At 43.4% G+C, this 21,481-nt stretch overlaps 1 protein-coding gene across 1 annotated transcript in view; it reads left to right on the top strand.

Moving 5' to 3' along the window:
* Window positions 1-19,764, top strand: part of CDK15 (cyclin dependent kinase 15) — a 77,140-nt gene extending 57,376 nt beyond the window's left edge. The window contains exons 11-14 of the mRNA XM_087819386.1: window positions 404-452; window positions 6,826-6,965; window positions 16,770-16,912; window positions 19,356-19,764. Coding sequence (XP_087675512.1) covers window positions 404-452; window positions 6,826-6,965; window positions 16,770-16,879 — 299 coding nt within the window. The 3' untranslated portion in view covers window positions 16,880-16,912; window positions 19,356-19,764. The remainder of the gene's footprint in view (window positions 1-403; window positions 453-6,825; window positions 6,966-16,769; window positions 16,913-19,355) is intronic.
* The last annotated feature ends 1,717 nt before the right edge of the window (window positions 19,765-21,481 follow it).

Here is a 21,481-nt window from a genome sequence, read left to right as displayed (position 1 = left end):
TGTCTCTCCACACTGTCTGCCCTTGTACATGTCTGTCTCTGTGCCCCTTTTTATAAGGACACCAATCGTATTGGATTAAGGCCCACCCTAATAACTTCATCTTAATTAATTACACCTGTAATGACCTTATTTCCATATAAGGTCAAATCCTAAGGTACCTGGGGTTCAGACTTCAACATATGAATTTGGGGGCCGGGACACAATTCAGCCCAGAATAATGACCTTACACAGAATCATAAAATATTCGTAGTTATAAGAGGCCTTAAACATCTTTTACTTTGCTTATCTGATACCTGAATTCTCTCTTATTCCAAGCCAAGAAGAGCATTTAGGATTTTCATATTTTTGGAAACAGGATTTTAGGGTTGCTTTGTTTTTTAACGTGTCTGTGTGTGCTTTTCAGAATGGTTCCCACTGCTGAAACCTCAGAGCCTTCAGAATGTCTGGAACAGGTAAGCACCACCTTGGAAAGCCTGTCTCTCAGCGGGGTTTGCAGGGATACTTCCCTGGACCTCAGTCCACTGAGCACCTCCCTCTGTGGCCCCCATGCCCAGGAAGATGCCTCTGGGAGAGCCAACCACCTGGGAGCCTGGTGGTTTTTCTCCATGAACCATTTTACTTTCACCACATTTAGTCGTTAAAATGGTTCTGTGCCCCTCCGCCATGCCCGAGGCCCTGAGAACGAGGGAGTGTTGGCCCGCAAGAAAACCCAGTGGGTTTATTATTCTCTGACACAGAGAAACCAATAGCATCATTGAGTGGCTATTGGAGGGGGGCAGCTTGATTCATGGAGGTCATGCTTTCCCAGGCCCTCTCTACGCAGTCCCGGCTCAGACCAGGGCAGACTTTTATTACCAGCTTTCAACAAATCCCTAGTTTCTTTTGCAAAGTAAAACAGATAATAGAGACATTCCCGGAATAGTTAGCTAACTAAGCCGTGCCAGGCAACCTCAGGGCTAAGAAGAACTCAGTGTTTTCGGACAATGACCAATTACAATAACCAGTATTATTTGATCTGAGAGTAATTAGCCGAGGCTCTGTGCTTTTTGCCTCAGTGAAGAGGCAAAAAGGGCAGTGAGGAAACATCAGAGGCAGGGGAAACGAGCTCAGATGTCAAAGAAACACACTCTCGCAGGTGGGGAGACGGGGAAGAGGTCCCAGAAGAACACTCGAATGTTGTTCTTCCCTGAAACTGGGGTAGAGTTTAACCCAACGGAATTTCGTTTGATTTCTCCAGACCTAGAGTTTCATGTGCTTCAGAGAGCCTCGTGTGGAGTGACTGTCAGAGCGCAAACGGTAGACTAGTGCGCTATAGAACTGTGGATTACCAAAGCATCTCTTATGGGGAGGGACGGGCCCCGCCAGGAAGTCCCCACACTCCACACTTATTTCAAACGCACCGGACCACCCGAAAGACCCTGTTGTTTTGGCTCCAGGGAACTGCCGTTTGTCATTTCTTTCAAAATGTGCAAACTTTCTCTTGCCGGCACAATCCGGCCCCTAACCCCTTGCTAGACATATTTGTATTTTAGCAGTGCCTGTGGCTTTCTTCCATTTCACTACTGGCTTACCATTTAACTCCAAACCTGCAGACCACCTTAATGCCCTGTGCTGCTGCTGTTGGCACTGTCGAGTGACAGAAGGAAGTGCCACCAGGCTCCTGCTATCGTCCCACCAGCCCTTCCTTCTAGGTCTGAGCAGGACTTGAATTAGCAGAATATTCCTCTGACTTTTCTGACCACATGCAACACCCAGCACCTCTGCCCATGGCCTGGCTCCCAGCAACACCTTTGTCTTAGCTAAGACTTCTGGCTTCTCTTTGATCAGATCCTCAGTGCCAAGGAGCAATGTCTAGAACTGTGCAGTCTAGTACAATAGCCACTAGCCACATGTAGCTATTTAAATGTAAACTAATTAAAATTAAGATTCAGTTGCTCAGTTGCACTAACCACATTTCAAGGGCTCAGTAGCCACGTGTGAGTAGTGGCTACCGTATTGGACGGAACAGAAATAAAACATTTTTATCATTATGGAAAGTTCTATCGGACAGCACGGGCCTAGATTATCACACAAGACAATTATTGGCTTTGGCAAGGTATGTGGCATTGAAACAGGACTAATGTTAGGTGGGGTGTCTGCTATGTGCCTAGCAGGGTGCTGTCTATGTTATTTCATTTATTCCTTACAAATCTCATTCCCATTTCAAAGAGGAAGAAACTGAGGCTCAAAGAAGTTAAGTAACTTGGCCAGGGCTGTCAAGCTAAGTGAGTGATAGAGCCAGGATCATCTAGGGCACAAGTCTCTGTGACCTGTCAGTTGAATCAGGTTGTAAGTGTAACGAGTAGGTGTCACTGGCTTTTCTACAAGATTTTAGAGAGGTGCATCAGATCTGTGCAGGGCTTTGAACGCCCTCCAGGGCCTCGCCTGGGGTGTGACGGTGACCCCATCAACGTGGGCCGAGCAAGTGTGCACTTACTTGTTAGGCTGATTGGAAAGTTATAGCTTCTTTGATGTTATTTCTTCCTAGTGTTAGATACATTTCTTATTGCGGGTGTCCTAAATTGATAGCATTAAAAAGTACCCACTTTCCTGAAACAACAACAAAAAGGTCATTATGGTGGGGGGGGAGAGAAGATATTTGAATGAAGTCCACAGCTTAGTAAATAGTATTGTGCCAATATTAATTCTTAGTTTTGGTCATTTTACTGCGGTTAGGTAAAATGTTAACAGTAGGGGAAGCTGGTGAAATATATAAGATCACTCTCTGCATTCAGCTTACAGCTCTTCTGTAAACTTAAAATTACTTCAAAATAAAAACAAGTTGAAAAATTGAAGGAAACAAAAAAGGGCCCACTCTATGCCTGCCCCATTTCTCTTTTTCTGAGTCTAGGGGGAAACAACAAAGAGCCCAGTTGAACTCACAGCGACCAGCCTTGTGCTACAAACAGATCAGGTCCTACTGTCGAGGGGGTGGCAGCAATGGCAGTGGGAGATTTTTATACTCAGACACAGGTTGTGCTGTTGCCTCAGGTTCCTGAAAACCACCAGATTTTAAATGAGTGGCGTGATGGGCTAGTCAATGGTGCTTTACAAAGCCTGGTTTTTATTTTTCTTACAGTTTGTTTCTATTCTGGACATCTAAAATTTAATGCGGATGCTCTCGTACCTAGCACATCTTTTAGGATCAATCTACAATTTTAATCTGTTTTATGGCTTTTATAAGCACTGAGGCCTGTGGCAACTCAGGTCGGCTGGAATGAATTTGTTTTCCTTGCACACAGAGACAGGAACTCACCCAGGTTGCTGGTGGAAATGGAAGCTGGTACAAACAGCTGATAGATATCCTTAATAAAAAACTTTAACATGTTGTATATCCTTCAACCTGGGAATTTCAATTCTCAGAATCTACACTAAGAAAACCATCACACAAGTACACAAAGATATCGCTTTGAGGATATTTGCCACAGCGTGATTTTAATAGTAACCTTTCACACCCTAACAAAAAGGGAAACAACTTCAATAAGTGTCTGGCTACGTAGATTAAGGTATGTCTACATAGTGGAATGCTACGCAGCCACTAAAATTATGTCCTAGAAAGCTATTCCAAGTCCTGGGAAGATGACCAAGACAGTCAAGTGGAAAAAGTAGGTTATAGCAGCATGTAGAGTATGATCTCATTTTTTTGTAAAGAAATACATCAGCATAAAAATAAAGGACTAAAAACAAACACGAAAGCAATGGTGACTATCTTTGAGTGAAGGGGGTTATCTCAGAGTGACAGACTGGTTTTAATTTTCTTTTTCTGCATTTTCTAAGTGTTACTACAGTAAGTATGTATTATTTTAATGATGGAACAGTGCTCACTTCTTGAACTGTTATTAGAAGGAGAGTTTCACCAGAGAACTCTGTCTTTATTCACAGACTCTCTTTAATTGGCTCTGTGGGTTCTCTTAACTCTGCAAGATACTCCAAGCATGTTTGGTAGTTAACATCATAAGCCTAAAAAATAACATTTATTAACATTTAGCCTATATGGAAAGTTGCTGGTGGGCAAATTAACATTCGTGGTGTTCACGTTTCATGCCAGCTTTCATAGCCAAAGTAGAGGCTGTAGCCAGCGAAGAGCTGTTCTAGTAAGAATTGGAGTGGGTCTCAAATTGTAGAAAAGTGACAGTAAAGGCAGTTGCAGAAAGAAGCAAAATGATACAAACATGGAAGAAAATTAACATTTGTGTCCAAAGGAGCAACATTTGTATTCCTAGGGCTCTTTTTTTAGCTCACAAATAAGAATGCAATATGCCAATAGCAAGAGAGTATTAGGGTGTTTGTCCAGATCGAGTGGCCCTGCTACGAGCTGCTAGTAAAGGCTTATATCCGGGAGGGCACTGATTGGGTTTATATAGGGAAGACCAACATGCAACTGGCTCATAGGAAGAAAAGCTTTCATTTGTATCCTTTGCCCTGGTCACTGCTGTGCCAGCTGAGGAGCAGGAGGAGTGGGTGGTGGCAGTCATACTTTGAAGGCCAAGGGACTGAGACAAATCCCAGCACCACTAGAAGCCTTGATACAACCTTGTGGGAAGGGTGGGAGGAGGGTTAATTAGTTGAAAAGGAAAGTCCTAAAAAAGAAGTCCTCAGATCACCGATCAGTACCTACTCTCCTTTCTTTAATTTTCTGGTAAAAGTGGCCTGTTCTTCCTATGTGTCCCTACTATCCCTGTGATCTCCATGAGCTTTTCCTGGCTTCCCCAGCCATCCAACATAAACAGAGTCTAAATAAAAACAGTATGCATGCCATGCTAACACCAATTCAAAACAGGTCCTGTAGCCTTCCTTACCCAATCATGTTGCAGCTCCTGAGCCTCTTCTACAGGGGAATTCTGTAACAATTCAATTGTTATAAGCCCGTGGGTGGGAGTGTGCAGAGAAAACAAATCCCTGATCGGGGTGGGAGTGTGGAGGTGGACACTGATAGATGCATTGCTGCCTCCTCGCCATAACCACTTATCCACCCACTCACCCCCTGGAAATTCACAGAGTGGGTTCAGGCACCAAGTTTGGCATACATCCCACCACCCTATAATGAGGGTGAACCAGCGGCAATTTTTTCACAAGATTTTCCCTGAATCTCCATCCAGAGTGATACCAGGCCTTAGCGATCCAAACCCCATTTCATTAGCCCTGAAAACCTATGCTTGGCAGGGCACCCATACCTGCCAGCCCTTCTTCAGGCTTCCAGCTACTGAGCCGGCCTCCGCCCTAGGTTCCCTTGTCTCTTAGCCAGCCTAGAAATTTGCAAGGACTGGGGATTTGCAGATTTTTGTCTTTAAGTCTATAAAGCAATTACTCCTGAGTTTGAGGGTAAAGTTACCAGTTTGTAGAAACAGTTTTATGTCATGGGAATTAGATACCTGAAAGTTTCTCATGTGTTATGCAAAAATTAGGCAAATTAGGACTCTGGGCCAGGACTCTCAGCATCATTGCATCGTGGAAGGGAAAGGGTATCAGTTCTTTGTTGCTTCAGGTTGGTATGTATAGTTGGCATTAAATAAGCCCATATATCTTTGCTTAAATGGGGATTTGCATGGCCATGCAATTTAATTCTGAATGTCAGACATCAGGCCTGTGGTTAATTGCCTCCTGGGATCTGCACAATTTTCTGTCTTGTGGCTTCCCACTTGTAAACCCTTCTGTGGGCTCTAGAGATGAGTGTACTTAAATGAGTGGCACTAAATTAGGAAAGACTTTCAAACATTATAAGTAAATAGGAAACATGAAGACCCACAAGGCCTGAAGGATTAGCTCCTGCCACCCTACCTAGCTCCATATCTGGCCCCTCTCCCACTCTTTGCCCAGGCCAGCCAACTGGCCTTTCTCCCCTTAAACTCACTCTTCTCCCTCCCACGCCAGGATCTGTATGAGCACCACAGATCTCTGCCCATATCCTCTACTCCAGTTCCTCAGTTCTTAGCTCAAATGCTACTTCCTCAGGGAAGCCTTCCCTAACCAGCCCCTCCCACTCTCAGTCAGGTATCTAGGCCTTTTTCTTCACAGTTGTACTCATGCATTTGTATGATAATTTGTCTAGTGTCTGATACCTCTACTAGACCACACTGCCAGAGGGCAGATTCTTGCCCATATGTCTCAGAGCCAACCCCCTACTAGCACAAAGTAGTTGCTCAACTAATGGATTTATAATTCAACATAAGGTCAACTTGAGGATCTGCCTAACTGTAATTTAAGTACTTAATTATCTCTCTTCCTGTGCTCTATCTCAGGGAGAACCAAGAGAGTGTCTTAGCTAATAACCCTGGGAGATGAGCTTCAGGAACACTGTATATAAGGGCATTTTCCACCCAAGCTTTCCTCTGCAGAACTGCCTCTCTCCCTCCTCCCCTTCCAGGAGTCTATGCTTACTGCCCTTGGAGCATATTTCCAATCGGGCTTTTCTGCTCGGTAGAGGCTGCCGTATCCCTCAAAGAAGAGTCTTTAATTATATATTTCTGCTTCTATAATTATAATTCTGGGTCCTTGATGTATACATGGTGCCAGAGACACTATGGAGGGTGGCGAGGGGTGGGGGTGGAGTGGGGTGGGGTGGGGCTGAACGATAGAATACTGAGATTTCTCCCCTTCATCTTAGTAACAGGACAGGTAAGAGTTTCAGTGTGAGGGTTATTTTTCCACTTGCCATCAACTTTCCTAACCCCGGGAAAGTTCTGTTTGAAACACCCTTCCAGCCATCTCCTTTTCTTACTCCTTTCCACTTTTATTTTTCAGAAGGGAGGCCTCTGGAGAAACTCTTTTTCTCTCCCACTTTTTCAGGTTGGGCAGAATTCCTGAAGCAGAAGACCTGGCCTCGCAGATGCTGAAAGGCTTTCCTAGGGACCGCGTCTCCGCCCAGGAAGCCCTGGTTCATGACTATTTTAGCTCCCTGCCAGCTCAGCTGCACCAGCTCCCCGATGGTGAGTGAGGGAATATGTGTGTGTGCGTGTGTGTGTGTGTGTGTGTGTGTGTGTGTGTCCGTCCCGGTGTCTAGGCTTTTCCTCCGAGCACTGGAGAATCATAGAATGTACAACCGGAAGTGAGCTTAGAGATCAATCAGCCCTGGAGAAACAAGATGGGACCCAATCTTGCTGGACTGTGGCATGAGATTCTCTGAAACTCAAAAGCACTGGTGGGTTGAGGTGACACAGACTTCCTCGTAATGATCCAAACATTTCCCATATATGCACTTACACTTAGAAATTGGGTGAGATGAAAGTTGCCTCTGGGTTGTTTGCTTTCACTAGCATCTGCCAGGAGAAGCAGATCCAAAGTTTCTAACAACCCCCATCTCTCTTTCCATGGAGTGTAAGATGATAGGTGACATGGATATGTCAGAGAGGAGAGCAGAGCCTGTCCTGATTGGTAACCTGATGCTGCCAAGGGAAGTACCAGGGTGGGGCGCTATGGGGAGGGGAGCGTCCTTCCAGGCCAGGCGCCCACGGGAAACACAAGTTACCCTGAAATCAACTTGGCTGCCGGGGCCTGAGGTCATCCTCCAAATCTGAAATCTGTTGAGGGATCATGTGGCTGGAGCTCTCCTCCTGTTTCTCAGAATGTGGCCAGGAAGGGCTATGCAGAGGATGTGGGCAGTGTGGTCGTGGCCAGGGCTGTTGGGGGGGAGCTATCCTTAGGTGGGGTTTCTTTGAAAACACCCACCATTCAACTGTAAACAGTTTTTAGGGAGTCCTAAGCTGGAGAGAAGAAAGCTAAGAAGGAAAGTCTAGGGACTCAGACTAGGAAGAAGGTACTGGGATGGGGTGAGGAGCTTCTTGTGCCCAAGATCCTTAGATCTGTGGGCTGGCCAGTCTCCAGGGTTTGTACACTCAGCACCACTGTGTCTAGGACATTGTCCTGCAACAGTCCAAAGCTCTTAGTTTGGGATTTCTCAAGGTATTTTATTATTAAAGTGAGTCATTTAGGATCTCCAAAACTAACCATAATCATACAACTGGGGTTAATGTGCCTTACTTAACCCTGTGAGAAGAGTCAGCCATCAGTATTTATTAAGTTGCCGTTAAGTGTCAAGAACATATTAAGTGCTATAAAAATTGAGGGGAAAAAGAGGCTTGTCCTTGACCTCGAGGATCCTACGGCGTGGGAGGAAGAGAGCGTAAGGAAGAGGAAACAGGGCACCCTTGTACACATATTAGCACAAATCATATCTAAACAGCTACAGTCTGTGCGTAATCAGCTGCAGATGTTCAGAGAATATGTGTGCGCTAAAGGCAGTTCCTTGGAGGAACTAGAATAACTCAGGTGAGATGGATCAGACTGGAGGTGAACCCAGAGTGGAATTTGAAAGGAGGGAAGGGACACGGTTTGGCATATGGGTGGAATAAAAAGCATTCCGGGCAACATTTCATTCTACTGGTGCCTTCCTTGCCCCCCCATCCCTCCTCCACTCCCATTCCATCCTCTGTTCCCAGCCTGAGCCCCTAGATCTCTCCTTCTTAGCTTTCTTCTCTGGGGCTTAGGACTTCTAACTACCACTTCAGGCAAGGATACGCACTTGGGTGTACACACACACACACACACACACACACACACACACACACACACTCCCCTCTCCACTTAAAGAAACTTCTCCCATTGGTCCTTCTCTAGGATCTATTATTCTACACACAGAGAACTGCTGGGATCTTCAAAGTTTTCCAGGCATCAGCTCCTGCCTGATGAAGGGTAATTAGGAAGAAACAATGACTGTGCAAACTGATGTGTAGTTAGAAACCTGGGTTTTGATTTTTCCTGGCCATCTGAAGCGAAGCCACCAACAGAGGGGCTCTGCTCGCGTGCGTGCGTGTGTGTGTGTGTGTGCGCGTGTGCGCCCATGCTCATGCATTTGGGTGTAAGAGAGACCAATCTGTATTCCTTCAGTGTTCACCCAGCCACAGAGCCCAAATCTACTCTGACACTTTTAGAAAAATGAAAAGATGGAACCTTGCAGGAGTCTGCCTGTGCTGGGGGGGGTGGAAGAAGAGTGCTCACAGCAGGAGGGAAGTTGACTTTTCTTTATACATATAGGGGTTTTTCCATGCAGAGTTTAAATTATGCCTGATAAAAGGAGCTTCGTGGATGTTTCAGTTCTTTCAAATTCTCCTGGCTTCCTCCCAATTAAATGAGGTTTGTCAAAGCCACAGGGCTTCTGCTGCTGCTGCCGAGGCCGACAAGCACTTCCTGCAGCGACATCTCAAATCCCAGAGGGAGAAGATGAAAGAGCCAGCGCCAAGAGACAGGGGGAGGGGGCCGGCACTGGGAGTTTGTGTGTGTGTGTGTCTGTGTGTGTGTCTGTGTGCGCGCGAGTGTGGAAGGGGGTGCAGAAACAGGTTTAGAGACAGACCGACAGATGGGACTTGAGACGAGCAGACAGGGAAAGCAAATCTACCAGGAAAAGTGGAAAGAAAATAAAGAAGCAGCTGGGGCCAGTTTGTGCACCTTGACAGCTGTGGCCTAACCAAGGGCACAGCCACTGAGGATGCACTCCCTTGGCCCGCAGTACCAGCCCCCTTTTCCATTGCCCATCAGTGAGCCTTTATTAAGAGCCTCCTTTGCAGACAGAGAACACCAGCCGGTTATCATAGTTCCCAACCTGTGGGGGCACAGAATCTGTATCCCCTTCCCTGGTGGGCAGCCCCAGCAATGAGAATTGTGCAAAAATAAGACTTGCTTTTGGGAGTGGTTTGTCAAGAGAGTTTCCCTGCCATAATTATGCAAGAAATTTTGCTCTCTGGTGAGAATTCAGGGGCTTATATTTCTATCATTTCATTATTCTGGTTGCAGGATAACAAAGTTGTGACTTTAAAGTATACTCTGTTTCCCCTTTGATCTGGGAGGTGCCAGCTCTTACTGTCTGCCCTCTGAAGGAGACAACTTAAGCATGAAACCTGTGGCTAGAAAACGTGTGAAGGGCGGAGGGCAGCCTGGACCTCCGTGGAAGAGGGACAGAAATTCTCCCCCAGATGCGAGAATCGCTCCCATCCATCCATGTCTATTGTCGCAAAGCCTGAGAAGTGCCGAGCAACCCTTTCTCTAGGTTGTGGCAGTGAGCTGATGGCCAGAGGAAATCAGAGGCTTACTTGCCCTGACAATCCAGGAATTCCAGGATTAGTTCCCTTTTGGAGAGCACTGTGAAGTGGAGAAGCGTGACTATGAGAGTGGCGAGCCTGTGGGAACTTCTGCCCAGCACCGATGTTTTCCTTTATTGACTCTTGAACACCTGAAGAAACACTTGTTGAAGGAGAAATTACCAGGAGTCTCTCTCAAAACACACCACCACCAAGCTAATTGCTTTTGCAGATGGCTAGGGAGACGTTCTTCTCACTCAGTCACCGGCTTACGGCCACGCTTGTGGTCCTCACGGCTGAGCCAGCAGAGCAGGACGTCAGCTGGGGCAGTGAGGACCTAAAATTAGGCCTTTGGCAACTCCCTGATCTTAGCTGCAGTTTCAGCTTCTTCGTTTAATTCCTTTTGCCCTCAGCTTGAACTTGGGCTCTGGGAAAGGAACACTGATGATGTTGGGGTGGGGAGAGTAGAAAATCATTAAGCCACCCCTTCTAGAAACTGGCTCCACTCTGCTCTTGCAGGGAGCCTTCCAAATGTTACCCTTGGAGAGTTAAGACTGATTTTGGAAACTGGCCATTTTGAACCACAGACACTGATCCGCAGAAGTTTTTTTGTTTTTTTTAAATCTAGGGCAGTAAATGCCACGTGATTTAAGAGTCTGGTCCTTAAGCCCCGGTCCTTGATCGGCAGGACATCAAAGACTCTCTCTCTCTCTGTGTTGGACCCATTTTGCTTTTCAAATCCCAGGCTGAGCCTCTACCATTCCTTCCTGGGGTAAATCCCCCTTCTCTATTAAAACAGGTTTCAGCATCTTGCGGGGAGTGGGAATCCTAAAACGTAAAGGCTTGCAATTGTTTCACAAGTAATTTTGCAAAAACAATTTACTGGAGTCCTTCTTATACTTTCATACTTTGTATAGGGATGGGAAAGGCACAGCATCTACCTCCAGCCTTCATCACACCACCCTAATAGCTACATCCTGGTAGGTCTTCAGCAGGCTGACTCATTGTGCCCATTAAAATTTGAGTAATTTTTTGTTTTGCTCCAATAAAAAAACTTCAGGCCTTCTTTTAATATTATTTCTTTAATAAATTTGAAGATCCCTTGATATCACTTTCCAAAGTCACTTCTCTAGGCTGAATTTCTTTGACCTTCTTCTCACCCCTAAGTATAGATTCTGTTTCTCTCACTCATTTTGTTTCATGATTCTATTCTGAACCTGTTTCCGTTATTTTGCTTATCCCTGAGACTACGGACCTAAAGTAGACTCAGGTTCCTGACATAGTGGAAGAATTATGTTCCAGTTCATTCATCGGAGATTTAGGGAGTGTCTATTAGGTGTGACACTGAGGGATACAAAAATGAACTAGTCATGGACCCTGTCCTCAAAGAGCTTACAATCTTTAAGGAAATGAGACAACCATGTAAACAGCTGCAGATGAAGTGCGAAGTGCTCGGGGTGTTCAAAGGAGGTGAGATTAACTCCAGCTGTGGGGATGAAGGATGGCTTTGTGAGTGGGTCATGAAAGATGAGCATCCTCCTCCTCTTAATACCATCTGACATTATTCTGAAGGTGTTTTTTTTAATAATAGTGGCACAGTTCTGACTCATATTTCATCCTGATTTTTACTCATCACTATATATATGCCTTCTTCTTGCAACAATTTAAACTTTCTTTAACATGTATTAGTGAAATTTAGTCTAGTTTTTATATGCTAATGATATCAAATCTGTTCTAGTTATTGCTTTTATTGTCTATTCAAAATTTAACCAGAATATGTTGCCATTCTAGAAGCCAGGTTTCAGGGGTTAGGGGTGGTGGGGAAGAGGGAAGGGAGATTCTAAGCCAGTTCTCTCAACTCTATCTTACTCCTAGGAGTTTGTAACCTAACTCAAACCACTCTCTACCTTTTAAATCCTTCATTAATCAGTACTTAAGAAGCAAGTTAGGAAGTGTCCTCCGTAACACACCTCTTTACTTTCTATGCTCAAAGTTGTCCTCAGCCCGTTCCAATCCATTAGATGAGATGTTGGGTTGAGACACAGTTTATGGGTTGCACAGAGTTGTGTTTCTAGGAGAAGTGTGGGTCAATGAAGTCCCTCAGCCCCACCAAGCCCTTGAACTGGTTAAATTTGTTAGCATGAAAAGTCTCCAAGTAAAGATAAACCTTTCAGGAAAGAGTTAGAGACCTTTGAGTGGGAAAGGATCTTAGAGACTGGCTATTTCATATGCTCATTATATAGATGAATCCCTGGCACCCAGGAGAGAGTAACAGTAGTTGCCATTTGTGGGGCATCTGTGTGCTTTACATAAGTTCTTATTAATCTGTACACTAATTAGTGAGGCTGGAGTTCTTATCCTCATATTACATATTAGAAAATTGAGTCTGAGAGAAGCTAAGTAAATTGCTCAGAGTCACACAGCTAGTAAGTGGGAGAGCCAGGACTTGACTTCAGACTCCCAAGCCGCTCTTTCCCATTTCTTACGGCTGCTTGCTAAAGATCAAATGGAAAGTTAGTAGCAAAATGAAGATTGGAACCAAGATTTGGATTCTCATTCCCATGACCTTTCCACAGTCTCAGGTTCTCTCTCTGTTTAATTTAAAGCCTTCCCAGGAAAGATTCCACATGTTCCCAGGTAACATGTTTAATATCTCACAATTAAGAGGGCTCAATGTTATGTTTAACAGAGACCCCTGACCTTTTGTCTTAGTTTCTGTTCTTTTTTTCTTTTAATACACAATCACCTTTGGCTTTTTTGATTTCTTAATCAGTGGTGGGTTTTTTTGTTTCACTATAACTCATTCAATTTTATAAGAAAATTATCAGGGATCTAATGGAAAGTTGGGCAAAGACATACAATAGCAATTTCTGCAAAGGAAAAAAAGAGCATATCAACAACACATGGAATAGACAGCTTTACTAGTGATTAAATAAATACAAATAACTGTTAAATTAGTTATTTTTTCCCCCCTTAACCTAATGACTTCCGGTGTTTGTGAGGTTGTGGTAAAATAATTCTCTGCTGATGGTGGTGTCAGTTGGGGAAATCTTTGCAAAGCATTGTGGCATACATATCAGGAACCATGAAAATGGTTACAACCTTCAACTCTTTACTTTGGTTCCCGGAAATTATACAAAGAAACAACTGAACAGAAAAAAAACAAAAAAAAAAACCACCTATATGCATAAAAATGTTCATTGCAGTGTTGTCTATAATTTTTAAAACTTACAAAATGAAAATAGAAGAAGCCGTCTAAATACTCAACACTAGAGAACCAATTGAACAGATGTTGGCATACTGAGTCAGCATACAGTACTACTTGACCACTTCAAAGAATTTACAGGAGTGCGTGGTAATATGGAAGTGTTTATGCTACGACATGAGCTAAAAGAAAGTACGGTACAGAATTACATATTAGATGCACCTGTGAAATGTATTATGCATATCAACAAAATTGAAAGGTAGGAAATAAAAATAAAATCCTCTTCCAGTGTAGGAGGATTGTGGGTAATTTTTCCTTTTTTAAAGTTTTCTTTAATGTTGATGTTATATTGCCTCTGTTGTTTAAAAGAATGAAGTATGACCAGTGGTACAGGGAGTCTAAGCTCTGTATTGAGAGGTAAAGGACCTGAGTTTTCCCCTTTTTTTCCCAAATGTAAGATGCATCATTGGCCTTCACAAACCTCAATTTCTCAACCTGCACAATGGGTTAATACCAGTTTTGCTTTATCCCAGATTGACAGAATATTTATTTTATAAAGCTTTTAACTCACTGAATGTAAGGGTTCATATAAATTTGGTCCTGGGAGAATGAGAGGTGGGAGGGAGAGGAAAAGATAAATAGTCACTAATTAATTTTAAAAGGAAAGATCATCTACTTTCATCAGAAATGCATATGTGCTGTGCCCCTAGTCAGAGTTTTAAGTCCACTCCTTGTTAGTTAGCAACTTCAATTTAAAGTACTGCGATCCTTTGGGCTTTAAAGATATGAAGCCTATATACATACACATGAGCTAAAATTACTGTGTGCTCACAAGGCGTGTGCACTCTGAGTAATTAAGTGCACTAAGCATCTCTAGCAGATGATGTGTAAGAGTAGTGCAAATACAACGTGACTGTAGAAATTACAAGACACTTTGAAATGATAGCTTAATTTCCAAGCTTTCTTTTTAACTTGTGCTTCCTCTTTCAGCCATTGCAGACAAGTAAAAGATTCGATTATCCTGTTTCCTGTGAAAGGGTATTTAGCCCCTCAATCCCATTAAGTCACTTTCTGCACTCCAGTGCACCGCGCCTTCGCCCGGGTCTCAGCCCAGGAAGAGTAAATGGAGACACCAGGATCAGATTTCTAAAGGAAGGAAAGTTAAAGCAAAGTTTGAAAGGGGTGACAGCCAACAGCCAAGAGCTTAGGACTCAATTAGACGGAAAGACAACCATCTCATTATCTCGCGCCCAAGTGATCTAAATACATAAAAGTCTAAAAGTTTTAAATAAACTTGTCCTACTGACTGTCTAGATGACTGAATTTGCCTTCTCAAAAAATGTTTAAACACCCACTTTCGTATTTATTTATTCTGAGCGCAAAGCAGCTGCGATAATTATGCTGTCAGATTCAGTAAGCTAATGAGGAGTCAGCGCATGGAAGGTTTTGCATGTGTGAGATTGCTGCAGGATAACTGCTCTGATGCTTTTTCCTTCTTTTTCTCTCTTTTCTTCTTTCTTTTTTGCTTCTTTTTTTTCTTTTTCCTTATGAATTGGGAAGGAGAGTCGGGCAGTCTGTGGCCAAAAAGGAATCCCTTTGATTAAATGGTTGCTTTCCCAGCACTGATCTGTCAGATATTTCTCTCTCTCTCTCTCTCACTCTCTCCTCCCCATCTCTCCTCCTATTTTTTCCAATCTCTCCTTTTCTCTTCCTCACCCCCTCTTTTCCCCTCACTCCCTTTCTCTCCCCCCTTCCTCTCTCCTTGCTTTTGAGGAGTTGCTGCTTTTGAGGGGCAAGGAAGCCAGAGGGAAATCTTCATGTCACTGTCCCCAAGGCAAGAGGACACTTCCCCCTGAGGGAAGTTTCCAAGACGGTTTGGACTTGAGTTGATTTGAGAGTGATCTGTAAAGTTTCTGCACTGTTTATTTTAGCTGTTTCACTGTTTATGCTATGGCATGAGCTAAAAAGAAAGTAGAATATAAAATTGCATATTATAATGTACCTCTGAAAATGTACTGTGCGTATCAACAAAACTTGACGTCTCGCCTTTCCAGCCTAGAAAGTATGTACTTCCAAACCCAAGGAGTCAGGGCCACAGATTACTCAAAGCATAAGTCTAGGCCGAGCGAGGCAGAGACCACATTACAGGTTTATTTCTTCCCTCCAGTGTGAGCAGCTTTCAGCAAACAGTATTACTAAGGCATTTTAGGCTCTTAGGGTGCCAAATCTAGAAGCTTCTCTTCTTGTTAACTGTGCGATATTTAGAGCCACCCAGGTCTGTGCTGATTGTGAGCCTGGCAAAGCCATGCCCAGTGGAAAGATGTCCTGAGCAGGTGTTGTGGATGTGATTCATGACAATGTGGCTGTCACCTCTCGCTGTTTTTCTCAGTTGATATCTATGCCAATGCTTGTAACAATGGCTACTAGTTGTTTACTATTTATAGTGTATCAGTAACCACCCAAGATATTTTGCATACATCTTCTTCAACAGTCAAACAATCTGCCTGGAAGTTTTATTATCCCCATTTTGCAGATGAACCCCTTAAAACGTTAACTTTTGGAGGTCTTGGCCCATAATTTTAGCATAGGAAGCACCCAGGAACAATACACTTAACAAACACAGGCGTTTATAAAATACAAACTACCAGCGCTCTGCCTAACCAAATACACGAATCAGATGACAAATGTAATATACTTGAAAAACATTTTTTTTTAATTTGTCAAAGTTGCACTGAGAGTCTATTTAAATAGATTGCCTAGTGTATCTAATGTTGCAGGATTTGAAACCTTCTAAAATGTATGTAGCCCACCAGCACAGCTCCCATTGCCTGTCGTCACTGGCACAAATGTCCAGCCTCCTTGGCTTGATGACTCCCTTCACCACCTGGTTCTGACCTATTTTTCCAGCTTTATCTTCTAGTTTGCCTTGCTCTAACCATGCACGATTACTTGCAGTTCTCTCAGACACTTTCCTTCCTTCGTGCCTTTCCTCACGCTGATCCCTCAGCAGGAATGTCCTCCCTAGAAGTCCCTGACTATTGACATCGTTGTCTTTAAGGCCCAAAGGGCCCTTGTCCATGGTTTTCTCACGCTCCTTAGTAGACTTAGGAGAGGGGCTGGCCTGGTTCCTTGTTTGTGCCTCACTTTTGGCCCTTGTGTTGGTGTGTGTCCCTGTTCTATTCCTGTTTTTACCGTCATCAACGCCAAGCATAATGCCTTACCCAAGTGTTCATTTGATAAGCATGCATTGAATTGGATTGAGTAGGAGGCACTTGAGAGATGTTAGTTGAAACAGCGAAGTAAGTTATCCACAAGTCAGTATAAATTATTGGTGGGCAGTCTGGCTCATGTTTTGATGGCTCCTCAGGTGACAAATATTACAAGGACATAAAATGTACACCGTGAAATCCCAGGAAATAATGTGTTGGTGCTTTTCTCTTTTTTTTTCCATACAGAGGAGTCTTTGTTTACAGTTTCAGGAGTGAGGCTGAAGCCCGAAATGTATGACATTTTGGCTTCCTACCGGAAAAGTCACCACCCAGCCCCTTTTAGCAAATGCTGGTGAAAAGAAAGGGAGACATCACCAACATCCTTCCGGGTAAGTGGTCCCAACAGAGAGGCTCCTTATGGATAGAACTGAAAAGTGATTGCTGCCAGGAGGAGAGGACATGGTTCACGGATGCTGAGCACCACTGTTCTGTGCCTGGCTCTTCCTCCCCACTCTTGGGACAGGTGGCCCAGCCTCTCCAGGCTGTGGAAGGAGGGTGAGAATGTGCATCGCCTGTGTCTCCCACTCCTGGAGGAGTGGTAAGGCTCCTAAGATAAAACTGAAAAGTGGTCTTGAGGCCTTCAGCTGACACATGGGGAATAAAGAATCGCAACTGTCATATTGTATTCCCTTAACTACAGTTTCCTCTGTCAGCCAACAGGACGCAATCAGAGGTCAGGGTGACCACCCATCCCCATTTGCTTGAGACTGAGGGGAATTTGGATATTCTAAAACTGGCATAGTTCCAGATAAACCAGGATGCTTGGTCACTGTGGTGGTGCCAGTTACCACCTGCCCTGCCTGCAGGTGCCAGAGAGGACCTGGTTCAGAGTCCGGCCCCATGCAGGAGATGGTTTTAGAGGCCTATGAGAATCAAGTCATCACTACTACAGGCTTCTTAGGCTACACCTTCTGTGTAGTTGGTTGCAGGGAGTCCTCTCATTCAGGGTGAGTTCTGGGAACCAAAAGGGCCTGATGGACAGGCAGGGGCCATCCACAAATGTCACAGACACAGCTGCCCTCAGGAGTCTCCTCAACCAACCAAGTGTAGCCCAGCCTTCCAAAGTAATCTTGAAGAGGAAGAGGTGCTGTGAAGGATTTTCCCAAAGCTACCCTAAAGGTAGCTCTACTGGTAGGCACAGGAGGCCAGGTGGGACAACTCCAAAAGCTACCGGAGTACAGACATCCCTAGATGTTACAAGAGCACTTGTCTCTTGCACTGGGCATTCCATGGTAGGCAGAGGAGAAAGTAATCTAAACAGAGGAATCAAGGTGGGGCCCATGCACAGAGTCAGCCAGCCGGCCAGCCTTTTAGGTGACCTTGGCTATATCCCAAGCCACAAACAGACTATGATTTGGCCACCCATTTGGCAACCACAGCTTGGTTGTGCTTCTTAACAGAGCTTTTGGGGCCTAGGTGGTCACCACTGGCATGCTCCCTACACCTCCCCCACAACCCAGCCTTGCTCACATGGCAGGATTCAGCTCTTTGCCACTTTGTCTTGGCTCTCTCTTTGGCTGTTGATATTTAAAGACATGAACACATCTAGGAGTCTCCCTTCTGGATCTTCTAAGATATTGTATTTAGGAATTTGGAAAGATCATGGATGTCTAGAATTATAGCTATTCCTCAGAGCATTTTATACCTAAGTTTGTATTTTGACAATATACAATTAGAATTATAACAGGCAACACAATAATGTGGAATTTCCCAAGCAAAATATTTTCTAAAGCAGAGATTTAACTGTGTAATTATGGCATTTAAACTCCACTAGTTATGAGAATAGAATTACTTTAGCTACATTCTATAAAGTGAAGGATTTGTGCTCATAAAATTATCAAAAGATACTGATGAAAATGGTTTCAGATGGTGGTGCTACATTAAGCATTATTATCATTTCTATTGTTGCTATTTTGTTTTATTTAGCAACCAGACCCTGCCTCTCTGATCAATAGTGACTTTTCACGAAGAATTGTCACCTGTGGGATGTGAATTGGTCACAATAAAAAGCTATTAAATGCAGTATGTTGAACTTGGTGCCTGTGCCAGCAATTGAAGTAGGGAGGAGGCAGATTTAGCCTCTACTGGAGTAATCTCCTGATGTCCCTAGGCCCTTGGTACTAATGTGAGGAGATAAAACCCATAGGAGATGAACCACAAAAGGGAAAGACTAGAGCAATTAAACTGTTTAATAAATGCCTTGGTATCTGCAAAATCTGGGAGAGCTGGAGTTAAAGAGACTAAAAGTGGTAATCAGCGCACACTTGGGGACTGGAAGTCTTTCCACTAAATTGAATTTATGTTAAAATATTCACTTTTCAGGAGATTCAAAATGTAAATTGAGATATTAGGACTGATGACTGCCAGCAGTGCCTCAAAATGAAAACTCATAAAAGATCCTCAAAATGTTAGTTTCAGGTGTGGTAAAAAATGTATACTGATGTCTACAGAGGAGAAATAGAGGGGCACTTAAATTTACTGGGTATATACCATGTGCCAGGTACTTTACACGTATTATTTCAAAGCTTGGGTATTTTGAACAGTGGGGTGTGATATGGTACAACTGTAGCCTGTAGATCCAAAGATAGATTTCAATTATTTTTAACACCTAGTTCTTATTACCAGGGGTAAGAGGCTGCCTCAGTTATAATTTGTCACCTTTTCTATCAATAGATATAATCCCAGCAATAACTGCAATAATGTTTAAAAGGTTTTCCTTCCTCAGTCTGGAGGACGTCATTTGTTATTTTGATTTTGTTCATTTTTGCCCAGGGCTACCTTGCTGCTCTTTCCGTTTAATTTGCCTCAGCTTACTGAGAAGCTTCCATTTCAACCCCATGCTGGACCAGGGGTCTTAGTTATCACCTGTGACCTGGAATGTTTTAAATATCTCCAAGGCAACAGCACATGATACTTGAAGAAAAAGCAATGGAAGGCTATTGCTATTGTCATTTGCCTAGAATTTCACAGTGGTTGGCTCAAAAATTGGCCAGAGACGGAGATAGTCTGAGAGGAGGACATCTGCCTAATTTACTCATTTGATTGAGATCCCTGGGCAGGAAGGACAGCAGGACAGACGGGAGACTGACAATGGAAAGAATTCAAAGGCAGAGCCTGTGCTTACAGAGGCCTGTCGCTCCTGTGTTCACTTACAGTGTCTCCCAACAAAAGGACTTGTGTGGCAAGGAGAGGATTAGTCTAAAGTTTAAAACAATCTCCAGAGAAGATGGTTTCTTGGATAAAGTTGTCAACAAAAGGACTTGCTTAAGACTCTTTGTTGTGATTTCCTAAGGGCGCTCCTTCCTTCACTAACTGCGCTATCAAAACACATTTTAGGAGTTTGGATTGAACTGCTGGTTAGAATTAAATTTCAGGCTATTTCCTTCTACTGAATCCTAATTGTCTGTGATGATTGCAAAAGTGATGAGGAATCTAAGCTCTGATTTGATGGTGGAGATACTGAGTAGATAGAAGCAGAGTTCCAGAGATGTAATTCAAGCCCTGTTGCAGCATCAGACACGCATGCATGTGCTCACACATAACCCTCAAATAAAATGAGAGTTGTCTTGGCTAACGCATGTATCCCCTCTTCTACAATGACTCCTTCTGAGAGAAGCCAAGGAGACTCAGATTACTTTGTCAGAGGATCATCTACTCAGGAAATGTAGTAGACTAGAAACCAGAGACCTTTATATATCCTTTAGAAGAACAAAGAGGAACTAATTAAGAGAGAATTAAAAAATAGTACCTCTTCACCCAAAATCTGAGATGGAAGAAGAGAAAAGGTATACAGATAGTCCAAAGAAATCTACCTTAGTGAGTATTTGATTTTGGTAAGGCATGTGGCAAAGCCTGCCAGATATACCTGAAATACAAAACTATAGGGGCTAGATGATGGGGCAGATAAATAAATTCAAAGAACTGTGGTTATTTAACCTAGAGAAAGGTTGATAGTAGTGTGGTACAAGGTTCGGTCTTGAGTCCCATTTTGGTCAATTATTTTTATTAATCACTTGAATAAAATCAAAGAAGGTACAACATTTATTCATACAACTCACTGACACAAGTACTGTTACTATTAATTTATTGCTTCCATTTTACAAAGGAGGAAACTGAAGCTCAGAGAGTTAAATAACTCCTCCATGGTAGTGCACCGGAGTTAAGGTACAAAACTACAGAGACAGTACAAAGACCTGTGGCTGCCAGGGGTTAGGAAGGAGAGAATGATGAACAGACAGAGCACAGAGGATTTTTAAGGCATTGAAACTCTGTATGATACTCTAATGGCAAGTACATGTCATTAAAAATTTGTCCAAATCCACAGAATGTACAGCCCCAAGAATGAAGCCTAATGTAAACTATGGACTTCGGATGATGATGATGTCAACGTATGTTCATCAGCTGTAACAAATGTCTCACTCTGGTGGGGAGGCTGATAGTGGGGGAGGCTATGCATGTGTGGGGGCTGGGATGCATGGGAAATCTCTGTAACTTCTGCTGAATATTTCTCTGAACCTAAAATTGCTCTAAAAAATAAAGCCTTAAAAACAAACAAAAAGTAAATAATTTGCAACAAGCCAATGCAACCTTTATTCCAATCAAATTTCATCTGACTTAACTTCTTACACTCAAGGCTTGAAATGTCAACAAGTAAGGCAGTGACATAGTAGAAAATGGTACTTTTAAGTACAATGTGGATTAATAGTATGTCTGACCATCCACAAACGATAATGCTAATACTTTTAAGTGATATAAATGAAGGAATAAGACGATGTCCCACAGAGGGGAAGAAGTTTGCTCTCCACTGATGAGGTCACATCAAAATTATTAAGCTTAACTCTATCACACTTTAAAAGAAACACCATATTGAAGCAAATGTTTCTTGCGCATTTATTATT

Source organism: Miniopterus natalensis, chromosome 8 (genome assembly GCF_054644295.1).
Source record: "Miniopterus natalensis isolate mMinNat1 chromosome 8, mMinNat1.hap1, whole genome shotgun sequence".
Classification (NCBI taxonomy): Eukaryota; Metazoa; Chordata; class Mammalia; order Chiroptera; family Miniopteridae; genus Miniopterus; species Miniopterus natalensis.
Note: the sequence above shows the minus strand (reverse complement) of the source record. Positions and strands in the feature narration are given on the sequence as shown.